The sequence below is a fragment of the Tamandua tetradactyla genome, chromosome 8, assembly GCF_023851605.1.
Source record: "Tamandua tetradactyla isolate mTamTet1 chromosome 8, mTamTet1.pri, whole genome shotgun sequence".
Lineage (NCBI taxonomy): Eukaryota > Metazoa > Chordata > Mammalia > Pilosa > Myrmecophagidae > Tamandua > Tamandua tetradactyla.
In genome coordinates, this window is record NC_135334.1 from 7,913,039 (window position 1) to 7,936,464 (window position 23,426).

General features: G+C 48.1%; 1 protein-coding gene, 1 long non-coding RNA gene and 1 other non-coding gene across 14 annotated transcripts in view; 2 read left to right on the forward strand and 1 right to left on the reverse strand.

Annotated features, from left to right (window-relative positions):
• The window catches only part of FLI1 (Fli-1 proto-oncogene, ETS transcription factor), a 120,571-nt gene extending 109,848 nt beyond the window's left edge, over positions 1-10,723 (reverse strand). The window contains exons 1-2 of one of the 5 annotated variants that reach the window (XM_077112459.1): positions 10,602-10,723; positions 9,279-9,359 (exon numbers count right to left, since the gene is read on the reverse strand). In XM_077112459.1, the coding sequence (XP_076968574.1) occupies positions 9,279-9,317 (39 nt within the window). In that variant the 5' untranslated portion in view covers positions 9,318-9,359; positions 10,602-10,723. Of the gene's footprint in view, positions 1-1,804; positions 2,375-3,326; positions 3,376-4,471; positions 4,520-8,550; positions 8,856-9,278; positions 9,360-10,601 lie in introns of those variants that run through there. The other 4 variants (XM_077112458.1, XM_077112461.1, XM_077112462.1 and 1 more) reach the window with 4 other exon arrangements.
• LOC143644034 (uncharacterized) lies at positions 8,995-21,227 on the forward strand. 8 transcript variants are annotated; one of them, XR_013156458.1, is made up of 8 exons: positions 8,995-9,423; positions 9,610-9,731; positions 10,267-10,316; positions 12,807-12,898; positions 13,126-13,265; positions 13,515-13,605; positions 15,810-15,883; positions 18,793-21,227. It is a non-coding gene; the product is annotated as an uncharacterized LOC143644034 (long non-coding RNA). The 8 variants fall into 8 exon arrangements; XR_013156459.1 differs by having other exon boundaries at positions 8,995-9,363; XR_013156456.1 differs by having other exon boundaries at positions 8,995-9,363; positions 9,548-9,731; positions 18,793-21,226.
• A 258-nt stretch (positions 21,228-21,485) lies between these two features.
• Positions 21,486-21,589, forward strand: LOC143645370 (U6 spliceosomal RNA). The gene has a single exon (XR_013157089.1). It is a non-coding gene; the product is annotated as a U6 spliceosomal RNA (small nuclear RNA).
• The last annotated feature ends 1,837 nt before the right edge of the window (positions 21,590-23,426 follow it).

The window sequence follows — 23,426 nt, forward strand, 5'->3', positions numbered from 1 at the left end:
GTGTGTCTAAAGAGGTTAGCACATCCTGGGCACACAGACCACAGCTTCCTCCCTCCGCTCAGGGCCTGTGCTTAGCTATCTGCAACACAGAGAGATATTGCTTCACTTCTCCTTAGGGTGTCCGATAGAGACCCTGGAGCCATCTTATACCCCCCTTCCGGATTGGAGGGAGGGAGGAGGGTGGCATCTGGGTAACTGGCAAATTCAGGGAGAGTTTTCTAGATTGGAGCATCTTATTACTAAAACAGAGAAGGCAATAGAGACACCTGAATGCACACACCAACGTGAAGCAGAGAAACAGGTATAAAATGACCCAGTGTCCCCCTTTCTCCCCATGCACCATCTCTGTACAGCAATCCTCTTGCACCCACTCCTCACCCACACACCTTAAGCCTGAGGAACCCAGACTCACACAGACTCAGTCATGTTAGCACATTACAATCAGTCATCTCATCTCCAGATTTTCAAGTTCCTTCAGTTGGTGCCTGTTACCTAAGTCAGCATATTCAATCTTTCAGAAAGGAAAAAAAAAAAATCTTAGAAAATAAAAACCTCGCTTTTTAGACCCCACCCAGATGATAAAAATCTCTTGAATTCTCCAAGCCCAGTACCTGGGCTTCCCTTTACTCAGTACTGGGCGAGGAGAGGAGTCCTTTGGGGACTGAGGAGTGGGGGCTCTGCCAGTCCCCACCACACCAGCCTAATGGCTTTTCCAGACAAGCTCCCGCTTGGCGGGGCGCTGCAGCCTGGCAGGAGATTCCGAGTCCCATTCATTCCCCCTCGGTGCGGGCCCTCTAAGGCCAGTCACGTTAGGGGGTGTCCCTACTCTCAGCTCCCGGCACCACTTCCTTTTTGCCGAAGGAGCAAAAGTTTGGAGGGTCCCGAAGTTTGACATGGAACCCAGACCCTCCCCAGTCGCCCTGGGCAGCCCTGTGCCACCAAGCCGAGGTGGGAGCCGGGCTGGGAGGGTCTGCAGGGCGGACGCCCGCACCGCCGCCGTAGAGAGCGGGCTGCGGGAGGCGACCCCCTGGGGGACTCTCCTTGAGAAGATAGCGCCGAAGCCCTCTGGCCTGCAGCCGGCGCAGCCTGAGCGCCGAGGCCCGGGTGGAGGGTGCGGGGCGGCGGCGGGGCCCGAGGCTAGGGAAGGAGGTTGCCTGCCTCCAGAGGGACGAGGCCGGCCAGTTAGTCCCTGGTAGTCTGCGGCTCCCGAGCGCCGAGACCCGGGCGACAGGGGTCCTCGAGAGGGAAGGGAAAGCAGCCCGCGCTGCCGTGTAAACAGGGGCTTCCGTCCGCAAGAGCGCGGCTCCCACTGCCGGCGGCCGCGTTCTCCGGCCCGGCTGCCCGCCCGCAACCGGGTCCACTTGCCCGCACCCGGCCCACGCGTCAGGAAACCCGGCTGGTGGCGGCTGCAGCCCCCCTGCCGCCTTCGGCCTCAGGCGATGGGAAGCCGGCCGCCGAGTGAGTGCCAGGCGCCGGGCCAGGGCACCCTGGCAGCCTAGAGTGGGGACGCGGAGCGGACCCGGAGGTCGCCAGGGGGTCCCCAGGTCTCCCTGTGCCCTCGGCAGCCCCGGCCCTCAGCGAGATGGGAGGGCGCCGGCTCGGCCGGGGGGCCGGGGCTCGGGGAGACCGCCCTCGGCAGGGAGCCCTGCGGCCGCCCCCGCGAGCGGACCGGCTGACCCAGCGCGGGAGGAGACGGCGCGAAGCCGGGGCGGGGAAGGAAAGCAGCACGGCCACGTCTTCCGGGACCCCGGCGCCCCGCGCCCAGCCCTCCCATCGGCCCGCGCCCCCTGCCCCCGCCGCTTACCTTAATAGTCCCGTCCATTTGGCGAAGTCTGCGGCCGAACCCCCCAATATTCCATACATTGACCCGGTTACAGCCTGACCTCGTAGCCCCTTCGGATTCGCCCGGCGCGGCCTCCCCGGCGCCTCGGGCCCTCCCTGCGTGCCCCCCGCGAGCACCCTGCCCTAGCTCCCCTGTGCACGTTTGTTGTTGTAGCGGAGCGAAAAAGAGACAGTTAACCGGATGAAACTTTTTTTTCAGCTAATTTTGGGAAGTGACTTCACTTTGCGAATCGGGGAGGAAGTCCTATCTCTCTCCCTCTCTCTCTCTCTCTCTCTCTCTCTCTCTCTCTCTCTCTCTCTCTCTCTCTCTCTCTCTCTCTCTCTCTCTCTCTCGCTCTCTGTCTCTCGCTCTCCTCTCTCTTCTCTCCTTTCTGCTCTCCCTCGGCTTCCCTCCTCCCACACCCCCTCTTCCTCTCCTCCGCGGGTCCTGCTTTTCGCATCACACACACTCTGTATAAATATACGCCGAGATGCCCAGATACATTCATGCGCGGCGCACACAGGATACTTGCTCCTGGGAGATAAGACGAGCACTGAACAATGCCGGGGGTCCACGCCCGGCCCCAGCGCAGTGTGCCAAAACCCCCGCCCTCCCCACCACCTTCCCCCAAAGTCCAAAGCCAAACGCCTTTGGCCTCCTTTCTTTTCCCCGGGCCGTTGGCCGAAGGTGGCTCTCCTGACTCATTCACTTTCCGTTTCTTCCCACAGATATGTTCATTAATGTTCTTTCCAGCCGGAGTCACTTTGGGGGGGGGGGGGAGGGAAGTCATTCGGACTCGGGGTAACCCTGGAGCCTGCCGGGTCAGATCTGGACGCAGAACGGGGCAAACCAACCAATTAAAAAGTGCATCCAATGGGAATTTTTCCTCTCGCGCCCTCGGCTGCCGAATTTCGGGGCGCGGCTCACCCACTCATCTACGCCGAGTCTGGGCGGTCTCGGGCGGACCCGGATCATTGCCGGGGCAGACTAGCCTCCCAGCGCATTGTTCCGAGAGGGGCGCCCTCGGGCGGGTGAGCCGCTGCCCCTGGCTCCTGGTGAGCTCTGGGCGTCCGCGGAGGGCGGGGACCCGCACAACCCCGGCCCCCTGTCCGCGCCTGCTTGGACCAAACCCCTCGCGCTTCCCGGGATCCAACGGCCCGACTCCCCGTGCCCCAGCCAGAACCGCTCTTCCGACCCCACCCGGCCTCTCCCGAGCCTACCCTAAGGTGGGACGTTTCTTCCCGGCTGACCCGTGGGTCCCCGGCGCGCAGGACGCACAGCGCCCTACCCAGCCCTCCTCGGGTGAGACCTGGGTGCCCGCGCTCGGGATCGTCATCCCCACCCAGCCGCGAAGCCGGCCTCCCCTCGGTCGCTGGGAAATCTCGCCCATCCTCCTGCTGCGCCGCCGCACGCTCCAGCTGGGGTAGACTCGGGTCGGGGCGCAGAGGGAACCCCGGGAGCCCCCGACTTGACTCCCGTCTCCCCAACCTCCCAAACAAGTTACCTTGTCCGCGCTCTCCAGACCACGCTTTGGACTTTCTCACTTTTATTTAAGAGTCCGCCCGGGGAAGGAAGAAAGGAAAAAAAAAAAAAAATCCAAAGGAGATCCGAGTCAATAGGAAAGAAAAAAAAAATCAAAAGTGTGTCCACAGCGACGGTAAAGGTGACTTATTGATTCTTTATTTCTTCAGGAGCATTTGAGCCGAGAAATCGCTCGCCTCCCTCCCTCCTCCCTCCCCCCTCTCGAAATTAGTCTCATCAATTCAGCTCCAATTTTGGGTTCCAATACAGACACGGGGCTGAACGTGACCAGACCTGGAGTGGCGGGTGCAGCCAGCCAGCAATTGAGACTTGGTGTGCGTATGGGGTGGGGGTGGGTAGTGGAATGGGGGCCGGGCGACTCCCCCTCCCCACTCCTGTCTGCTTCTCAATCCAGGGGTCTGCTCCGGGGCTCCCCTGGGACCGCCACATCTGGTTACCGCTAGCGGGGTCAGTCCGCTCCCCCCCGCCCACCGCCTTTGCCTGGGGCCACCAGCTCTGGAGTTCAATTAAAAGAAATCAGGCTTAACCCTTTCCTGGCCGCGGCCCGCCCGCCCGCTGACTCTTCCCTTCAGCGTTTCCACATGCTTTCCAGAAAGGAAAGAGGTTAAAGGGAAAGGAAGAATGAATTACATCCTTTCAAACCCCAAATTGTTTCCTTTTCAGCCCAGACTCTGCCGATCTTCAAACGACAACAGGGCTTTCAACAGGGCGCTGGGAGACCGCTTCCCACCCAGCTCTTGCCAGAAACTCGTGCACCCCCAGCCACACTAGCCGGCTTTCAGCCAGCAAGGTACCCAACTCCAAGACCGAGTGGCCCACTTCTTGGTGCCTGGGCAGTCACTGGGGCTGTTAATGGCCACCTCACACATGGTGAGCCCCCCCACCCCCAGCCCCCAGACGTACACACTTCGGTGCTTTAGAAGGCACCTCTGTCCAAACACCTTGGCTAGGTTTCTTTTCCCAACTCCCATACTGTTCAAGCAAATGACAGATTGTCTACCCCGAGCTGACTGCTTCAGTCCCACCAACACCCCCAGCACTTCCCAAATCGCTTAGCACAGGCTGCCTTTCCCATCCGTATGGGATTAGATTAAAATGAGGACTCACCCTCGAGTTTTAGCTGTGCAAGTCAAAAGCGCTTTCTGCTTCTGCCTGTAAAAACAATGCTATGACAATTTTGCAATTTTTAAGATGGTGGAGAAGGGAGACAAAAAAAGGCTGGCACAGCATAACCATTACCCCTTTCTGAGTCAATCCCCATTGCACTGGTGCCATTTACCAGCCCCCTCCCTGAAACAGCTCCTGTCCGTTCCCTAAAATAGGGCCCCGCCCCCCCATTCTGAACAGCTCTTTGAGGAACTATCACATTCCCTCCATCTCCTGACAGACTGGTGGACGAATTCACTCCACTTATGTAACTCTGGATTTTATGCTCAGCTTTGCTGCTGCTTTTTTAAATCCCAAAAAGGGGGGGAAAGCCCTAACCAAACACAACAGTAAACAAGTCTGCCCTGTTTAATGTGGTTACCACCAGACATCTGGAAAGATGGTTTGATCCTGGCAGCTCACATTGTTTTCACGAGCAGCCAAAGAGAATATTTCGAATGTTTGCATTGAGACAAATTGATAGAGGGCCTGTGGTGAGGCCCGTTACAAATGAAAACTGTCTTGGAGTTAAGGGGGGGTGGGGGAAGTCCCTTCCTCTTCCCTCCCCATCTCTCTCCCCTCTCTCTTCTTTCCTCTCTGCTTAGCTGGGGGCTGGAAACCCCAGGCCCACACACTTACACACACCCTCTTTTCTGGCTCACCAAGGATTGCCCTGCCTCTCCCTTTTCCAGACTGGGCAGGGCTGGTAAGCAGCGGGTGGTGCTGGGTCCTGTGGGCGCCGGTGCCACCATATCCGGGCCGGCTTTCAAGTCAAGGGAAGCTTATGGCCAAGGAAGGCAGACCAAGCAGTTTTTGGTGGTTGTTCTTGCTGCCTTTTTTTTCTTTTTCTTTTTTTAAGCTACCAATTGCGGGGTGGGGGTGGGGGGCAGAAACAACAGCAAATCTGCCCACCACACATTTGTCAGTCTGGAAGTGTGCACTTGAGGGCCAATATTCGGGAAATATTTGGATTGGGGGCATTTTCATTTGAACACTGGTAGGGATGGCTTGCCGCGCACCATCCGCACTCGGCAGTATTTTCCAAGATGCGGAAGTCCTGCTTCCCTTGGGAGGAGAGCGACGGAGCTAAACGTGTCTTGGCTCGCTCAATGTCAGCCCTTTTGACCGGGTCAAAGCTTTCCAGACGCGGCTTCCCGGGCTTCTCCGGTCCCAGCCTCTGCTGGGGGTGGGGGCGACAACCGGAACCAGGTCCCTGGGGTGACTCGGGAGCCCAAGACGGCTGCTTCACTTGAAACCTCGAAAGATGCCAGGCCCGTGTGAGCTTCTCAGGCGGATCCCCTCACCATCTCATCAGATTCCACGCCCCTGCTCCAGGTCCGGCTCGGCCTCGGCGGGGATTCGAGTTGGCAAAGTGTAGGGGGTAAGGGGGAGGGAGACATCGGGGCGCGGGGAGGGGTGGGCGAGCGAATGAGCCAAGCGCCAAAAGTCCAGACTGCACAACTGCAGCTTCAAGTGTCTGGCCTCTCGCTCGAGGCCATAATTAATTTGAGATTTATTTTTATTGGAGAACTCGAGTCTCGTCTGACCTTAGCCAAACAAGGCAGCTCAAGCCGCCCCTGGATGCGCTTGAATGCCGGGGAATATTTCTGCAGGAAGGCTCTGCAGGCGCGCCTGCTTTGAATTTGTTTCTCAGACTTCATCTACTCACAGATTCGAAGAAAGATTTAGAGCCTCTGCTCGGCCCCCCTGCCCGCTCCCCACGCTCGTTTTTGCCTTAGCGCCAAGCGGGTTCAGAACTCTACGTGGGAGGCAAAGGCGGCGGGAGGCCAGCGGACCCGCAGGGCTGGGAGTGGGGGGAGGTGGTCTCTGCGCCCCGAGCCCGAGGCGCTCCGGGGCCGAGTCCCCAGACCAGGAGGCGTCGTTAAGGAAGCCCAAGGGAGCCCGAAGCTGACCAGAGTGAGCAGGCGGGTGGCAGCCAGCCAGGTGCCTGGACCCTCACCCAGGGGCGGCGCCAAGATGGGGACGCTGGAGGAGTGCAGCATCTCCAATCTCCATCAGCCCCCGCCTCCCAGCCGCCCCAAACCACATCCATTCTAAGCAAAGACCAATGTCCGGCTACACTTAAGTGCAGCTTTAAGACCTTTCTGCCAGACGCTGCCGCAGGGTGGTGTGACTGGACATTCTGGTGTCTCCACCGCCTGCAGCACAGACTGTATCCACAGGCTGGGGTGACAGGGGTGGGGGACAACAGCAGGGCATCAGGAAGACGCGCAGAGCAGAAGAAGATGGGAGCCATGGCTTGGGCACCCCAGGCAGAGGAAGGGTTTTGAGGTCAGCGGTGGTGGCTCACCTACTGGTAGAGTTATTTTTCTGGGTCTCCTTTCCCCCATCCCCACCTGCAGACGGACGTTCTGGTTGAACAGTCCTAGGCAGGGTCCTGCCCCCTTGTGTTGGAATGCTAATTCTGCACTTACCAGCTCTGTGACCATGAACAAGTCCCTTAACCTTTCTGTGTCTCAGTTTCCTGATCTGTATAACGGTAATTATACCTCCAAGGGCTGTTGTAAAGATGAAATAAGGATTTAGAACATTCGTGGCCCTCAGCAAAATTTTGCCTTTTTTATTTGTATCTTGGCTCTGCTCCTTATAAACTGTGTGACCTGCGTGTCTAATGAAAAACTGCAACAGAAACTATCAGGTAGCGTCCTTATGAGTCCTGAATTCGTATGGTTATTGCACCTTAGAACAGAGCCCAGCAAACATTAAGACCTACCTTAAGAGCCAACTAGCAGAGATGCCAGCACTATTCCTACTTTTGCCCTTCAGAGTCTTGAAGAGTTACTCTGATCCATCCCTCACCCGGTTCTTCCTCTGTTTTGTCCTTATTGCATCTCCAGGCTCGAGTCCCCACCTACAGTACTCTCCTCCTTGCACCACCCTGAGCCCCTCGCTTGGCCCAAGCCGCAGTCCCCATGGTGTGGGCACCTCGGGCCCTCTAGGCAGGGCAGGGCTGGGCTTGGTTTCTGGGGTCCTGGCGCCTGGGCCGGTGGTGTTTGTCAGCAGCGCCGTAGTCCAAGCCTGACGCAGGAAGGCAGGGGCTTGGCAGCCCCAGACTGTTTGTGCCCCTCTGGCAAATGGTTGGCGGAGGGAGCCAGAGGAACAGACCCAAGATTGTCCCTGCTACACAGATCTTGTGCCGCCATCAATGCGCTCCTTTGTGCAACAATACAAACTTTGTGGCTGCTGAAAAATCCATTTTTTCCCTGCAAAGAGCTCCTGGGGCAAACGGTTCCTCTGACCGCCCACAGCTCCCAGACTACCCAAGCCCGGACGTTTGCTTTCTCTCTGACCTCTTGGCCTGGGTCAGTCTCCTGGGCCCCTCTCTGTCCCTCTAGGGTTGTCACCCAGAGTTTCTGTATCCAGGGTGTGTATGGATTCCAGGTACATGGGAGCCGGAAAGACCCTACAGCTCTCTGCCCTTGGCAGAGGTAGAAGTGAGGGTTCCCTTAGCTCAGTCTTCTGTACTGAAAGTGGTGGGGGTGAGGGAGGCTCCAGCTTCCTTTACATCTGAAGAAAACTGGAGACAGCGAGCACGTGCACACTTTAGTCTAAGCATCTACAGTCTGACACCTCCTGGGAGCCATCGGCGCATCCATTCCTTCACAGACTATCCATACATTGATAGATTAACTGATTCATTCATCACTGATTAAACATCCCTTCCCAGCGAAGCCTCCAGAACCTGGCCTCCCTGAACTGACTCTGGGATCCTTTATTCCTCTGGCGGTGGGCAGAAAGATCCTCCCGTATGTCAACACGTCCCCCTTTCGAGACAGGGGAGGAGGTTTGAAGGCATAATTGGCGCTGCTTGGACAAGATCGCAGAAGCCTCTTCCCATTGCGGTACCCACGTATGGGCACACTTCACCACCCCCGCCACGCACCGCGGCTCCTACACCAACCTCGGGGCAGCCCAGCTAGGGGTCGCGGACGGTGGGGGGCGTTGCAGGGCGGGGCTTCGGGTCCAGGGGAGGGTCGGATATGCCTGCGAAACCCGAGGTGTGTCTTTCCTGCTCCTACCTCGGGACGGCTCACACACACCGGGCTCTGGTCCCTCACCGCGACCGCGAGGAGTGGCGGTTGAGTAGCGCTAGCATCCCGCCGCGGTCCGTACCCGGGTAAGGCCGCCCTTCCGCACTGTCGGCTCCGCCCCACCGGCGGGTTTTCATTAAACGTGTAACCCAGATGTCCCAGCCTAGGTTTGTTTACATTCTTGGGAACTTTTGCGGAAAAGAGAAAAGCCCGTCCGGGTACTGTCAAATAAAGCAATCTGCGCATTGGAGGGGCTGGCGGGACCAAGGAAGGTGGGCTTGGGGGCTGATGGGGTGCAGAGCGGCAGGAGAAGTGCGTCACGTCCGTACACACGCATATACACACGACCACATGCACGCACACGCCCACGTGCACACACGCGCACGCCGTTAACTTGGAGAACCCGCTGTTCGTCAGAGACGTTGAGCGGACAACGCATCCCGGGAGGACGCCGGCGCGCTCTTGGTCGCCCTGCACTGCCTTCACCAGCCCGAGCCGCTTCCAGTCTCCCACGAGCAAGCAGCCAAAAGCTTCGTTCCTCCATCAGTGCATCCCGAGGGTCTGCGCCGTCCTGGCGGCCAGGGCCCCTACCTATGCGCGTGCGGCCCTCCTCCTAGCCCCCCACCCCTTTTACCCAGGAAAGGGAAAAGGGACCAGCGGCTAGTGGGTGGAGGGTTGGGGATTATTACCTGCTTAAAGATGCTGGCATGTCTTACCTTGACGTAAGACGACGTGTCAGGGACTGTCTGAAACATTCTGGGTTTGTGAGGAAGGGCCGCGAAGGCTTCAGAACCAACCTGGGTAGGAGAAATTTCAGTCACCAGCCTTGGAGAGGTCGGGAGGGGAACCGCGGGGCAAAGGGTGAGACTCGAGAAAGGGGAGGCAGATGGAAAGAAAGGGACGTTGGTGGTGGGGGAGGGGAGCGGTTAAGACCACCTGGGCCAGCCAGGGAGAGTCCGCGTGGTTCCACCTCCCTTAGCTTCAGGCTAAGGCCCTGGAGGGGTGTACGCTGAGAGCCAGCTCACATCTGGGGCCGGCTCCCTGCAGTTCTGCAATGCTGCCCAGCCTGAGAGCTGAGACAGGCGCCTTCCCCAGTGCCTGGTTAGGTGCACACCTGGGGACGCCTTTGACCTGTCCTAGTTGCAAAGGAGAAGGCGGTCGGGACAGAGGTAAGTTTCCCAGAGGAGGCTGGCCAAGCTCCCCCCACCCCGATATTTGCAGAGCTACCCACGCTGGGGCCCTCAGGGCACAGATCTGCCTGACTCCTTCCCCACACCCCCTCCACTCCACCAACATGCAGCTGCCTCCCACTTCCCTTCTGGTGGACAAGGAAAAAGACTGGCCTCAGCATTGGGGAGTTCCATGGAGGTTCTTTTCTCAGACCATCACCCCCCACCCCCACCCCTTCTGAAAGAAAATAGGTTTGCAGGCAGAGACAAAAACAAGGAATGAGGGACTTCATTTTAGTGGCAGATCAGGTCTGAATATTTGGGCTGTACTGAAAAAAGTCACCCGGGGATACCAGGTGCCCCTGCTAGGGGTCTCTCCCTCCTTGGCCAGATACCCCAGCCAGACCCGGCAGCTCTTTCCCCCCTTTTCCCTTCCTTCTTTCTCTTAAACCATCTATAACGTGGCAGCGCACAGCTTCTCCGGCAGCCAATGTGTTTCTGATAAAGCACTTTTCTCCCCACTAACAAATTCCAGCTTTGTTGGCTTCTGAAGCCACAACAGACCCACAGGAGTTCAGGGACAAGGTAAGTTTCTCTGATCCACAGATCCCCTTCCCTGCCTCGGCCCCTGCCCCTGGTGCCCTTTTTCCAGGGTCCCCCCCCCCTTTTTTTTGAAAGCCGGGGTGACATTTGTAAGAAAAGAGGAGGGAGGGTATAGCAAGGAGGGAAAAGAATACCAGGAGAGAACGAACGAAAAAAAGTCCCAGAAAGCCGTGCATTTCTGGATTGCGAGGAAGGCAGGCAGCCAAGCGGAGAAAGGTGCCCCCATCCTGCATCGCCTGGAGACATGGGGCGCAAACCAACGCTCACCTCGGACGCCGGTCCCTGGTAGGCCGGCGGGAGCGGAACGCGGGAGCCTCCAGGTTGTCCCAGTTCTTGGTGCGAATTCTCTGCGCCCTAAGTGCCCGGAAGCTTGACGGTGCTGAATTAAACTTGCTGACTCGGTCGAGTCAAAGTCTGCCTTTCCTTGTAGCGCATCCAGCAGGGCGGCCAAGGCCCTTGCACATCATGGGAGGTCGGAAGGTTGGGTGGGGGCTGCAGGAACCTCCTGGGTGCTGAGCGCGCCGCAGCTTGGGTCTCCGCCGCCTCTCTTCAGCTCTCTCTCTGCCCACTCCCTCTTCCTTTCTCTTTTCCCGTCTTTTAATTTGATTTCCGTTTTCTTATCAATATTTCAACTGCTGTCTGATGAATTGTTCTACTATGACAGCCATCCATACGCCCTCAGCTGCTTTTCCAGAAACCTCCCTGCTTCTATAACATAAAGACATCCAGCTATATAAAGCCAAGAGGGAATACTGGTAGAGACCCAGGCCTTCTCCCAGCTGTTTGTTTGAAAATTTCAAGTCATTGCTATGCAAATATTCATTTCTTAGACTTAATATCAATGAAGTCTTTCTTCCCCAAATCCTTAAAATTTTACTACTTAAAGGTTCTTACTTAGTCCTCTTAAGAATATACCTCCTTCTGACCCACGTTTCTTCTGTCGCATCTGTAAGAGCAAAGTGGATTGCAAATATCAGCAAAACAATCCTATTTTAGGGGTTTTAATGGAAAAAAATTAAATCCACTCCCTAAAGAATCATTGCGGTGTCCTCATAATTGTGTCTTTGAGATTTGGATCATTGCCTTGACTTGTAGTCTGAGGCTCTAATGGGGTTTAGATTTCAGAGTCCACTCTTAGTTTGCTTTTTCAGTTGCCTGACTCCAGGGCCGTTCTCCACCAAACTGACTTGGAATTACTGATGAGCTGCTTACCTGCTCTTGGATGGGGTGGGTTTCCCACCCTGACACGCTCCTCTCCTGTAACAGGGTGTTGCCCCACAGGCTTCTGCGGGAAGCACACTGCCGGTACCAGAAAAGAGGAACTAGAAGGTTGTATTTAAATTGCCAGTGGAGGTGGGAGAGGGATGCAGAAGTGACAGGTAAGAGTAGAAATGGGCGTGTGTTAATTTGCAGAAGCAAAAACAGACAACTTTGTGGACTTCAGTGAGTCTGCCTCAGTTTCACCTCCTCTTTGACTCTGGACCCTTTGAGAAAATTTGTTTAGTACCTGCTCCCCATCTCCAAGCTCTGCAAATTTCTGGTCAAAAGGCAATTGCTAATATTCCATGCGAAGAGAAAGCACTCTTATCACCCAGAGCTCCCCACATGCAGGGTATGAGGAGTAGTGAGAGGCGGGCGGCAGAGTTATTCATTATTTTCTTCTCAACAATATCCCGATTTTTCTCTCCTGTCCCTCCCCCCAAAGCTCAACATATTGAAACATTTTGCTGCTTAATAAGAGCAGCCGGGAGAGCTTGGAGGTGAAAGGCCAGCTCCGGACCGTGACTGGGGCTCAGCGCTGAGGCCAGGCTGCTCCCGCCCTGCACATTCCTGACCAATGCTTAGGAAAACAAGACAGGGCTCGGGGAGGGGGCAGGCTGAGCCAGTGTCCCATATTTTTGCTTTTTTCGATTCTTGGGGAGATCATCATTCCCCTCTGGAGAGGTCACACCATTCCAAACAACCACACAGAAAACAAACGGTGCACCCACATCAGATAACACATCCACGTGATGTGATGCACTTAAAATAAAACTTCTTCCTAGGAAACCTGGACAATTTGAAAATAAGAGCTTTGCCTGTATTAGGGATGTGGGAACTAAACCAATTGCCCAATATTTTAATACCAGATTAAAATTTTCCATTCTTGGTTCTTCCTTTATTTCCTCTTAATTATTGTTGTGTTATTATAATTATTAGTATCATATTAATAATTATTACTATATCATAGTGATAATCATTAAAATAATATATTGTATTAATAATAATAATAATAATTAATAGTTGTAGGCATATCTGTTCAATGTTTGTCTCCATCCATTGAAAGCGCCCTGAAGAAGGGTTGAGTTTGCTTTTGTTCACAGCTGGATACCCAGTGTCCACACTGAAATTAAGAGAGGGGGTGGGTGCAAAGAATTGGATCAATTATTTTTCTTTTCTTTCTTTCTTTCTTTCTTTTTTTTGCATGGGCAGGCACAGGGAATCAAACCCCAGTCTCCAGCACGGTAGGCAAGAACTCTGCCACTGAGACACTGTGACCCACCAAAACTGGATCAATTACTTAGGTACCTCTTTCCTTATTCTCAAATAAAGAAAGAGGGAAATGCAAAACAAGCAAAAAAACAAAATCATGTAGTTAGTAAGGAAAAACTGACAGGAAAGTTTTCCCTGAGTGATATTGATTCATTTTCTGCTTGGTAGGGTAGGCAGACTCAGTGCTTATGTTTGCTTCGTTTGTCGGTAAGTGGTTTAACCAGGGATCCTGAGGTGGCCCCTTTTCCCAAACACCCAGGTGTGGTCTGCTGATGGAGGTGCCCCATCTCTTGCGTTCTGTTCAAAACTCTGCAGAGATGTATTTGCGTGTGCCTTACTTCCAATTCTTCCTGGGATTTCAAGAGCCAGAATCCGGACTCCTTCTCAAGAGTTATGCAAGTGAGGAAATTTTGGTGGTCCCCAGAAAACAGATGAGCTGAGAATGAACTGAGAACTAATCTGAAGTCCTTTTCAGATAGGATTTCAAAAATGGGCATGCGCCTGGAAGCCTAGGTCGTTTGCATTTGTGTGTATGTGTGTGGGGGAGGAGTTGTGGTATATCCACTGGGGAAGCACCTACAGCCCGAGCTAATCAGCCTAGAGTCTGGGAGAGGGGGGACAGTGGGTCAAGTCCATCCCATTTTCCAGAAGGAAATGGCCGACTCCCTTTGTCACCTTGAGCTTTCAATCTGCCAGAAGAAAATTGCTGAAATTGGTAACAGCTGCCATAAGCACTGAGGTAGGAGAAAGAGAAATGAGGATGGGGGAAGGGGTCTCACTGAAGTCAGCTTATCTTTCCAACTCTGGCCAAAGAATGAGTAGGGTCTTTCTTGATCCACACTTGTACCCTGTCACCATCCTACACCAAGCTGCTCTCTTGGGCCACAGACCAGCATTCTAGAGCCTGGGCAGCAAGTGACTCTGGGAGCATTAGGAGAATAGGAGATTGGACGCCTAGAAAGGCTTCCCAGGAGCCAGAGATGCAGGGGGAAGATATATGGATGGTCCTGCTGTGGTTCACCCATGGGCTCTATGATTCTGAGTAAGATGATTAAGACTCTATTTCCTCATTTCCAGATGAGAGGACTACACTTAGATCATCATGAGTTACCTTCCTTGCCAGCATGCCATAATTCCGTGGTGCCAATTGGTTTGGGAAAGGATGTGACTGAGAGGCAGAATAATGTTCTTGGGTTAGGAACTTTACTAACCCAAGAGTCTTGGCTCTGCTCCTGATGATTGGGTTTTAATATTGTCATGCTTTGAATGGTTTTTTCAAGCAGTGAAAGGGATTTCACAATGTTGACTTACTTTAATCAACAATTCTAGAAATTGCTATGTTGATCGATATCTGCTTATTGCATACCCACAATGTTTTTGGCCGTGTGTGGTCTTGTGTACAAAACAGTGTTCCCTGTCTTTGAGGGTAGTTTCCACTCCAAATAATTCCAAAGCCACGTTGAGTTTCATTTAGCTTCCTCTGTGAAGTTTTGTTCCTTTTTGTTCTTAATGATGGGGGGAAGGAAGGAAGTTGCTTTCTGCTCTTCGAACAAGCAATTTCAGATTTTAAAGGGTAGCCAGCAAGGAGTCACCTTCCTTATCTCTCATTATCTGTGTCCTCTTATAGCCCTCAACAAGCTGCAAAACTAGATTGAGCTCCTGGAAATATCATGGAGAGAGAAGGGGCGGGAAATCTGGTCAGGGAGATAAGTCCAGGAAATGGAGGCAGTGACTACAGCAGGGTCCCTGAAAGAAGCATTCAGGCAGGGGTCCCTGGATTCCAGGATGTGCGTGGCCTGGGAAGATCTTGGATTCTCATCACATAGGAATACACCTCACCCTGCCCCATACACACACACACATGGACATACGCAGGCACACCCATACATGGTCTCAGTGTAAAAGGCGCTCCGACGTTAGGTCGTAGAAAGTGTAAAATAGGAGTCATCCAAGTGAGGATGCGACATCCAAGCAGGTGCTCAGAGAAAGGGCCTCCCCTAGCTCGCAGATGCACGCCCTTATCCTACCTATAAATCACACAATACAGAGTTTCCAGGGTTGGAGGGGAGTGGTGGGGTCACTCGAGAATGAATTAGATAATGTACACAAGACAAGGATTGAAGACTTTTGTGCGCTACCTATTCATTCTTCCTTTAGCAGTTTTTTCTCCTCCTTAGGCTCAACTCTGCATGGATGTCAGTTTATTAATTTTATTTTATTAGATAATTCCTGAGGCCTATTCCAATTTTAAATATTTAAGAGGCATATTACCAGTATCATCTATGATTATATTTTCTTAAGTTATTGAGAGATATTCTCCACCCCTTATCCCTACTTCCTGTTTAAAAACTGTGGCATGCATCCTTTGCAGTAATTCCAACAAGATTTTAGAGAGAGTAATGCTCTTTCTGATTGAATGGAATAATTAATTTATCTATCAATTATCTATTATCTATCTATGTATCTATCTATCTCCAATAGGTTGAGGGGTGATAGAAAGGACCAGAGTAATATAATTTTACTCTCTCTTAGAAGGCAAAAGTTTGCAAAGACTATGTTATTTTAGCTCCATCAATCTGGCCTTACTCAGCCCTAAAAATGGGGAAAGAAAACAGAATTTAAAGAAAGCATCACTTCCAGGACCTCTTGAAGGAAAAAAAGCCATCACAATCTGAGTAGGAATTCATTAGGAACTTAACAAAATTCAAAACATAACCCATGGAGTGGGAAAACTGGTTCATGTATAGAAACTTTAAGGTGGAAGGTGACAGCATTAATTGAAAGGAAAAAAAAAATAAAAACCTTTGGGATACTGTTGAGAAAAATGCCATAGAAATACAAAGCAACCTTACCATGTCTACAGAGGATAACAGACAGCAATGTCGTCTGAAGCAGAGATGCTGTAGTCCTTCCCTCATTCCTGCCTTCCTTCCTGCCTCACAGGAACAACCTGCAACAACCACAAAACCTAAGCAAGAAGACAGGCTGGACCAATGACAATTTTATTTGACATGAAGGTATTTTGTGTATATACATTAATGGGGGTTGTAGGAATGTGTTGAGGTATGGAGCATCGTTGAGTGGGAAGATAACATATAGATAATATCCCTAATGCTAAAAGTCTAGGAGAGAACTGCGGTGCACTTGTAGTAGAAAAGATGCTATGTAAACACTGATGTGGTGCTGGTCTGGTGTGCCATTGTTATTACTGTGAGCCTCTGCTTTGACAGACTGGGGACAGTGGGACTCAGAGAGAGCAGTCGTAGTCAGTGTTACGCCAACGCACTTCAGAGCTGAGCATGAAACAATGCACCGCACGTAACACAATAAACATTGGGGTCTCACGGCCTCTTAGAGAGTTCCTCTGATGGAACCTGGTTCCTTAGATAAGAGATCAAAAGTGGAGGAAATGTTTTCATTTTCTTGGTGCATGTTTTTAAGGCAGACTTTGTGAATGTAGGTGGCCCCCCGAGTTTTGACTGAGGGAAGGGGGACCTAAGTTCTTACCCAAATCCTATTTTCTCTTTTGAAAAGATCAGAATCGTGAACAGCACATAGACAAACTGAGTTTTTGACTCTGAAATTCTCGTTATTTCAAAGAGATTGGCTATCTGGGGTTAGAATGCCGGGGAGGGGGATTGTCTCTCACTCTCTAGGCAGTGTGAAGGTGCAGCCAGGAGGAAGGTGGAGTATCAGCAAAACCACATAGAGGAGGCCACTGGTTGAGCTCTACTGCACACCTGTACTTCTCACACTCACCTGGATCACAGGTGAATCTCAAGTGTGATGGACACCTTGTGTTGAGAAATGGTTTCTTATTTGGATGATAGATTTTAGGGGTTCTACTTTAAAAAGTTGACTAGACAAGTGGGGATGGAATGGAGTGGACCTTAAAGAAATAGGATTCTTCTCCAAGTGTTTGGTACCCATTCCCCAGCCCCCCTCAATTCCCTTCTCCAAGCTCTGATCAGAGCATGTTTGATACCGAATTGAGTGAGTTCAACATGTCTTTATGAAACTCAATCAGCCACCTCTGCTGGCTTCTTGTCCTTTTGAGGACCTCAGCCTTTTCACCCTACCAAACTTTTTATGTCAGTGGCACAGTAATACAAACATCAGAGTCGGGGAGGAATGTTCCCACTGAAAGTTTCACAGGGTGGTCAAGAGCCAAGAGCCAAGTAGATGCCATGACTTCAGCTAGTAGCTTCGGGGACCAGATATCCCAAAGGCCTTTTTTTTTTAATACCACTCTCTCCCCCAAGTAATTCCCGTGTTTGTACAAGGTGGAGAGCAGGTTCTCCTAATTTGCTAAGGAATTAGTGGTGCGAGAGCACCACTAATGGTGAAAAGACAGCAAGCTGTTTGGAGTTGTTTCCTTACAAGGACTGGCAAGGGTGGGTGATGATCACATTTTTCGGTTGGACACTCCTTTTGATTTGGAACCAAACTGAAATTTGGCCTGTATCTCTAGAGGAGAAACTGGTCATGACTGGGGAAGGCCAGAAGCCAGAGAGATGATAAGCACTTGCAATCTTGACTGCTTATCTCCTCTTGTATCTGGCTTTCTTGCCTTTATAAAGTAAATCGGGAAATCTCACCACAACAGGCTTTCCTGTGAGGAGGCTGGCATTTCCTGCCAGCCCCAGTGGGGACAGGAATGGAGAGAGCACGTTGCTGGTGCTCGGGCTCTTTCATTTCAGCTTCCTTGCAACTGCTGGGGCAGGGGAAGCTGGTCCCACCAAGACCAATAATGGGGAAAATTGAAGCCAAGAAGGTACTTATTTGCCCAGTGCACTGTCTTCATATAGTGTCTGTACACACATGAATTTTTTTAAAACCTATAATTATTTTTGAATACATATATATATTCAGTGTATACTCACGGCATCAGGGTACAGCTGATGACGTTAACTGAGGCAACTGATATTTCCAAAACACTGCTATTAAACTGGTTACATGAAAATTAAATCATATTTTGATGGACTTGGGAAACATTCATATTGATTCTATGGTCTCACTTTTTTAAAAAGCATGCAAATAGTTACCAAAATAATGCTTTGGTAAAGGGAATTGCCCCTCCCCAGCACGCACATTTGTCTTTGGGGGTAGATTTTATTCCAATTTTAATATATGTGCTATTGAAAATGTCACCAGTGCTAATACAAAAGTTCACATATGATTTCTGGTCAAAGAAGGTGTGAATGTATGTAGAAAACTTGATCTTGTTCTGCTTTTATAACTTACACGCTATACTTCATGTAGCATTAGTCAGTTATGACTGAAAGTGACCTTAGAGAAATTTGTGTTCATTTTCCCAGAAACAGAATCCCAAACAGAAAACTACTTCTGCTTTCATGGCAAAATTTAAATACGTTATTTTGTTAAGAGTCACGATTACTGTTTTCACCTTCTTTAACTTGGTGAAAACTGAGTCTCGCATGAGAAACCCAAATCCCAGAGACATTAAATAACTTGTCAAACCTTGCAAAATGAGTCACGGGGTGGGCTCGAACCCGAGCCTCTTAAATTCTAATCTCATATTTCTCGGTTGAGTTTCTATCGACATTTCCCATGAAATAGATTAACTTCCCATCTCCTATCACTGTGGAGGTTGTGCACTATCCATGCTAATTTATGGATTTTCATAACTCTCTTCTCTCTTCCAGTGTTTAAAACATCCAACTTTGCCTTCTATTTCCCTCTTCTATCCCTGGTAGTTTCCCACACAGTCTTCATCTGGCTTCACCTAATGCTATCAGCTTATGTAACCATGGTATGATTAGCAAAGCTAAGAAATTGGTAGTAGTCCAATGTTACTAAGTAAAATACAGATTATATTCAGATTTCATCAGTTTTCCTACAACATCCTTATCTGTCAGGTATCCTTCATGTCCCACCATTTCCTCAGTCTTCCCTTCTCTTTCAGGATCTTGACATTGTTGAAGAGGAATTAAGTCGAATGTCCTTCCATCTGGGTTTGTCTGATGTATTCTCGTGATTAAATTGAAGTTGTGGATTTTGAGGAAGTCCACAGAGGTGACTTGCTCTTGGCTGTACATTATATCAAGGAGTATATGGCACTGACCTGTCTTATTATTGGAGATGTTAACTTTGATCACTGGGCTAAGGTAATGTTGTCCATGTATTTCCACTGTAATTTCTCCTTTGCAAGTAACAGGTATTGGGGTTGGGGGGATACCTTGAGGCTATACCAGTATCTTCTTGGAGATATTCCTTTCTTGCTCACTAATTTTTTTTATTAATTAAAAATTTTTTTAAATACCAACAAACACCAAACACAAATATTCTTAACTTTCGATCGTTTCGTTCTACATATATAATCAGTAATTCACAATATCATCATATAGTTGCATATTCACCATCATGATCATTTCTCAGAACATTTGCATCTATTCAGAAAAAGAAATAAAAAGAAAACAGAAAAAAATTCATACATACCATACCCCTTACCTCTCCCCCTCACTGATCACTGGCATTTCAATCTAAATTTATTTTAACATTTGTTCCCCCTATTATTTATTTTTATTCCATATATTTTACTTGTCTGTTGACAAAGTAGATAAAAGGAGCATCAGACACAAGATTTTCACAATCACACAGTCACATTGTGAAAGCTATATCATTATACAATCATCTTCAAGAAACATGGCTACTGGAACACAGCTCTACATTTCCAGGCAGTTCCCTCCAGCCTCTCCATAACATCTTGACTAACAAGTTGACATCTATTTAATGTGTAAGAATAACCTCCACAATAACCTCTGGACTCTGTTTGGAATCTCTTAGCCATTGACACTTTATTTTGTCTCATTTCACTCTTCCCCGTTTTGGTTGAGAAGGTCTTCTCAATTGCTCACTAATTTTAGCATTCATTAGTGGAGTCTGCCTTGAGTGATAACTACTGTGGTGCTCTAATGGTGATTTCACCATTCTTTGTAAGGAAGAGTTGCCCCTTCTCCCTCATTTATTTAGTTATGCACTCATTCATTTATCTCAGTATGGATCATGGATATTTATTTTATTCTTTGGATTAACACCCATTACCATCATTATTTATTTTGTTGCTCAAATCGTTCCAACTTTGGCCATTAGAAGTTCTTTCAAGTAGACTTCAGCCTTTTAATGTGTCCCCATTCTTTTACATTTTTTCTTTAGTGCCTCCGTACTTTCTAGGTGCCACAATATGCTTCAGGGTCATCTTGTATTTTTCCTGTTCCATTCCTGGCATTAACTTTTTCTCCAAGGAGGCTTGGTTCTTTTAATTAGAGCATGGTATTTAGACACCAAGATTTGAGAATTACCTGTGCTCCTTGCTCCTAGGTGCTACTGCTTCTAAGCCCTCGCAGCAGGCAGAGCAAGGAGAAACGTGTTTATACTAATGTGGGCGTACCCATGTATTTATTTATGTAGCTCTGTCTATCCATTAAATAATGAGTTAATGCTCATTCATTCATTTACTTCTGATACCAGTCTAGCACTGGGGTTTATTCTATCTTTCCTTCTTTGCTTATTTGCAATTTCTTTCTCCAAAAGCAAGAAAGCTGGCACTTATTATCTACAGTATATTTATTTGCTTAACCACAGTATACCTATAAAATAGTTGCAGAATTGCTAATCCTTATCCTATGAACAATGAATGTACCCAACTAAAGTAAGGGGTATGTGTGCACTTTAAGCCATATAATATTGAGTTACTTGGCTCAAATTCTTTCTTTCTTTCCCCTTTTCTGTGGTTATATCATTCATTTGTAATACATTTTGGTTATATACAGCATTCAGTTGTCATAGTCTGCATCTAGTTTAGGATTACTGAAATTGGAATTGATTTTATTCCCCCACTTCCTCCTTCCCCCAAACCCTGGTAATCTCCAGTCTGCTTTCTGTCTCTATGAATTTGCCTATTCTAGATATCTCTTATAAGTGGAATGAAATAATATTTATCTCTTTGAGTATGGCTTATTTTTCTTAGCAGAATGCTTTCAGGACTCATGCATTTTTCATTTTGCTTTTAATTTGCATTTCCCAAATGATTAATGACGATGAACACCTTTTCATATGTTTACTTGCCATCCATATATCATCTTTGTTAAAATATTTGTTCAGATAGTGTGTCCATTATTTTATTGGTTTGTATTTTTCCTATTGTTGAAAAATTCTTTGTATACTCTGGAAATGAGTCCTTTATCAGATTTGTGTGTCAAATATTTTCTCCCATTTTGTGGCTTGTCTTTTTATTCTTTTAACAGAGGCATGGTTTTACATTTTGACAATGTCCAATTTATAATTTTTTTCTTCTATGGATCATGCTTTTGTTGTCATATCTAAAAACCCTTTACCAAACTCAAGGTCATATCTTTCAGATACTCTATTATGTGATAAGTTTTACATTTGGGTCTATGATCTGTTTTAAATTAATTTTTGTATGAAGTGTGAGGTATATATAGAGGCTTATTTGTATTTATTTAATATTTGGAATATAGACATCTAATTTTTCCAGTGCCATTTGTTGAAAAGACTACCCCCCCCCTTTTTTTTTTTGAAAAGACTATCCTTTCTCTGTTGAGTTGCCTCTGTACCATTGTCAAAAATCAATTGACTGTGCTCGCTTTGGCAGCACATACACTAAAATTGGAACAATACAGAGATTAGCATGGCCCCCGTGCAAAGATGACAGGCAAATTCGTGAAGCGTTCCATATTAAAAAAAATCAGTTGACCGTATTTGTGTGGATCTATTTATGGATTCGCTACTCTTCCATTGATCTATGTCTCTCCTTTCACCAATACCAACGTTGTTTTGATTACACTAGTTATAAATCAGGTAGTATGAGTCCTTTGACTTTGTTCTTTTCAGCATTATTTTGGCTATTCTAGTACCTTTGTCTTTCCATATATGTTTCAGAACCACTTTGTTGATATCTTCATAAAACCTTCCTAGGACTATGATTGTGATTGTGTTGAATTTATAGACAAACTTGAGGATAACTGACATCTTAAAAATACTGATAAATATAAAAAATTTATGTACACCTTTTAGATAAGATATATATGTATATATATGTATCTTTAAAACGTACACGCAGGGTGCACGGGTGGTTCAGTGGTAGAATGCTCACTTTCCATGTGGGAGACCCTGGTTTGATTCCTGGACCATGCACTCCCCCCCTCCAAAAAAAGAAAGTCATTTAAAATCATGAAAGAAAAAAAGGGCATGGATATATATATATATATACACACACACACACACACACACACACACATTATCATCATATATATTACTGCTGTTTATTGCTGCATCTAACCTTATTATTATGTTTTTGCTCAACTTTGCTATTAGTGGCTAAGATGAACCACAGATGTCCATATTCAACATCACATAAATAACTCAGTAACAAGATACAAAATACAAACAGAAATTTTCCCTGAATTATTAAGTGATCAAGGGTAATAAGTGTCCAAAGTGAGACTTGAGCAATCATACAAGCTGTACATACACAGAGACTTATTTAAGTCTATATTTTGATTATATTTGCAATTAAAAAGTAACTCTCCCATTTTTACCCACTGGAAAAACCCTTGAAAAAGAAAGGTCCTTAGAATTTTGAGCATATATTAAGGGCTTGAAAATTTGATTTACTGAATAGTGCTATCATGGATGATTTGGTAATTACTGTTAAATTAACATCACCAACTAACAGCAATATGATGTGATTAAGGTTCTAGCTTTGAGTCAATACAGACCTTGGTTTGTGTAATGGCTCTCCTCATACATAACTGCTTAACTGCTCCAAGCCTCAGTTTCCCTATAGTTAAAATAAGCATAATAATAGCAATGATCTCAAAGGATTATAAAGAAAATTAATTTATGTAATGTTTTAAAGCACTTATCACAGTCCCCATATCCTAATTCTCAATAAATATTAGCTATGTTAGCAAACAACTTTTTATCTTCAAAGTTTTAAATAGCTTTTTTTAAAACTCTGTCGATTAATGGTTATACCAAACTCTAAAAGACTCCATAGCTACAGCTGCCAAAGTGTACCTATTCTGAAATGTAATAACATCACTGGAAAAAGTACTAAAAATAAATAACTAAATTACTTGAATTGATACTGGCCTACATATAAGGGATGTATACATAAAATATCGTTTATCAGAAAAATCGAAGGTCTAAGTGAGTGAAGGCTTTCCCACAGAGCTAGATGGCATGATAATCTAAAATTATTATCGAACTAATTATTAATCCAAGTAGAACTTCATTTTATAGTAGCACACACCCACATACACACAATGTGGTGAGATGAAAAATGAGAGGTGCTGGTCTTAGGAATTCAAGTGGTTCAGCTTCTAAACAATCGTGATTCATTACTCAAGAAAATAAAAGAAAAGAAAGAAAAAAATGCTTTATTGTCTTGTTATTCTTGTATGAGCAAAAGTTATCTCTGTTGAGCCCCAAGTCTTCATCATGTGGTGTATAGTATCATTTAAGCACCTTCCACATATGCGCAGCATTTATTCAGAAACAGCACTAGCTGCAAAA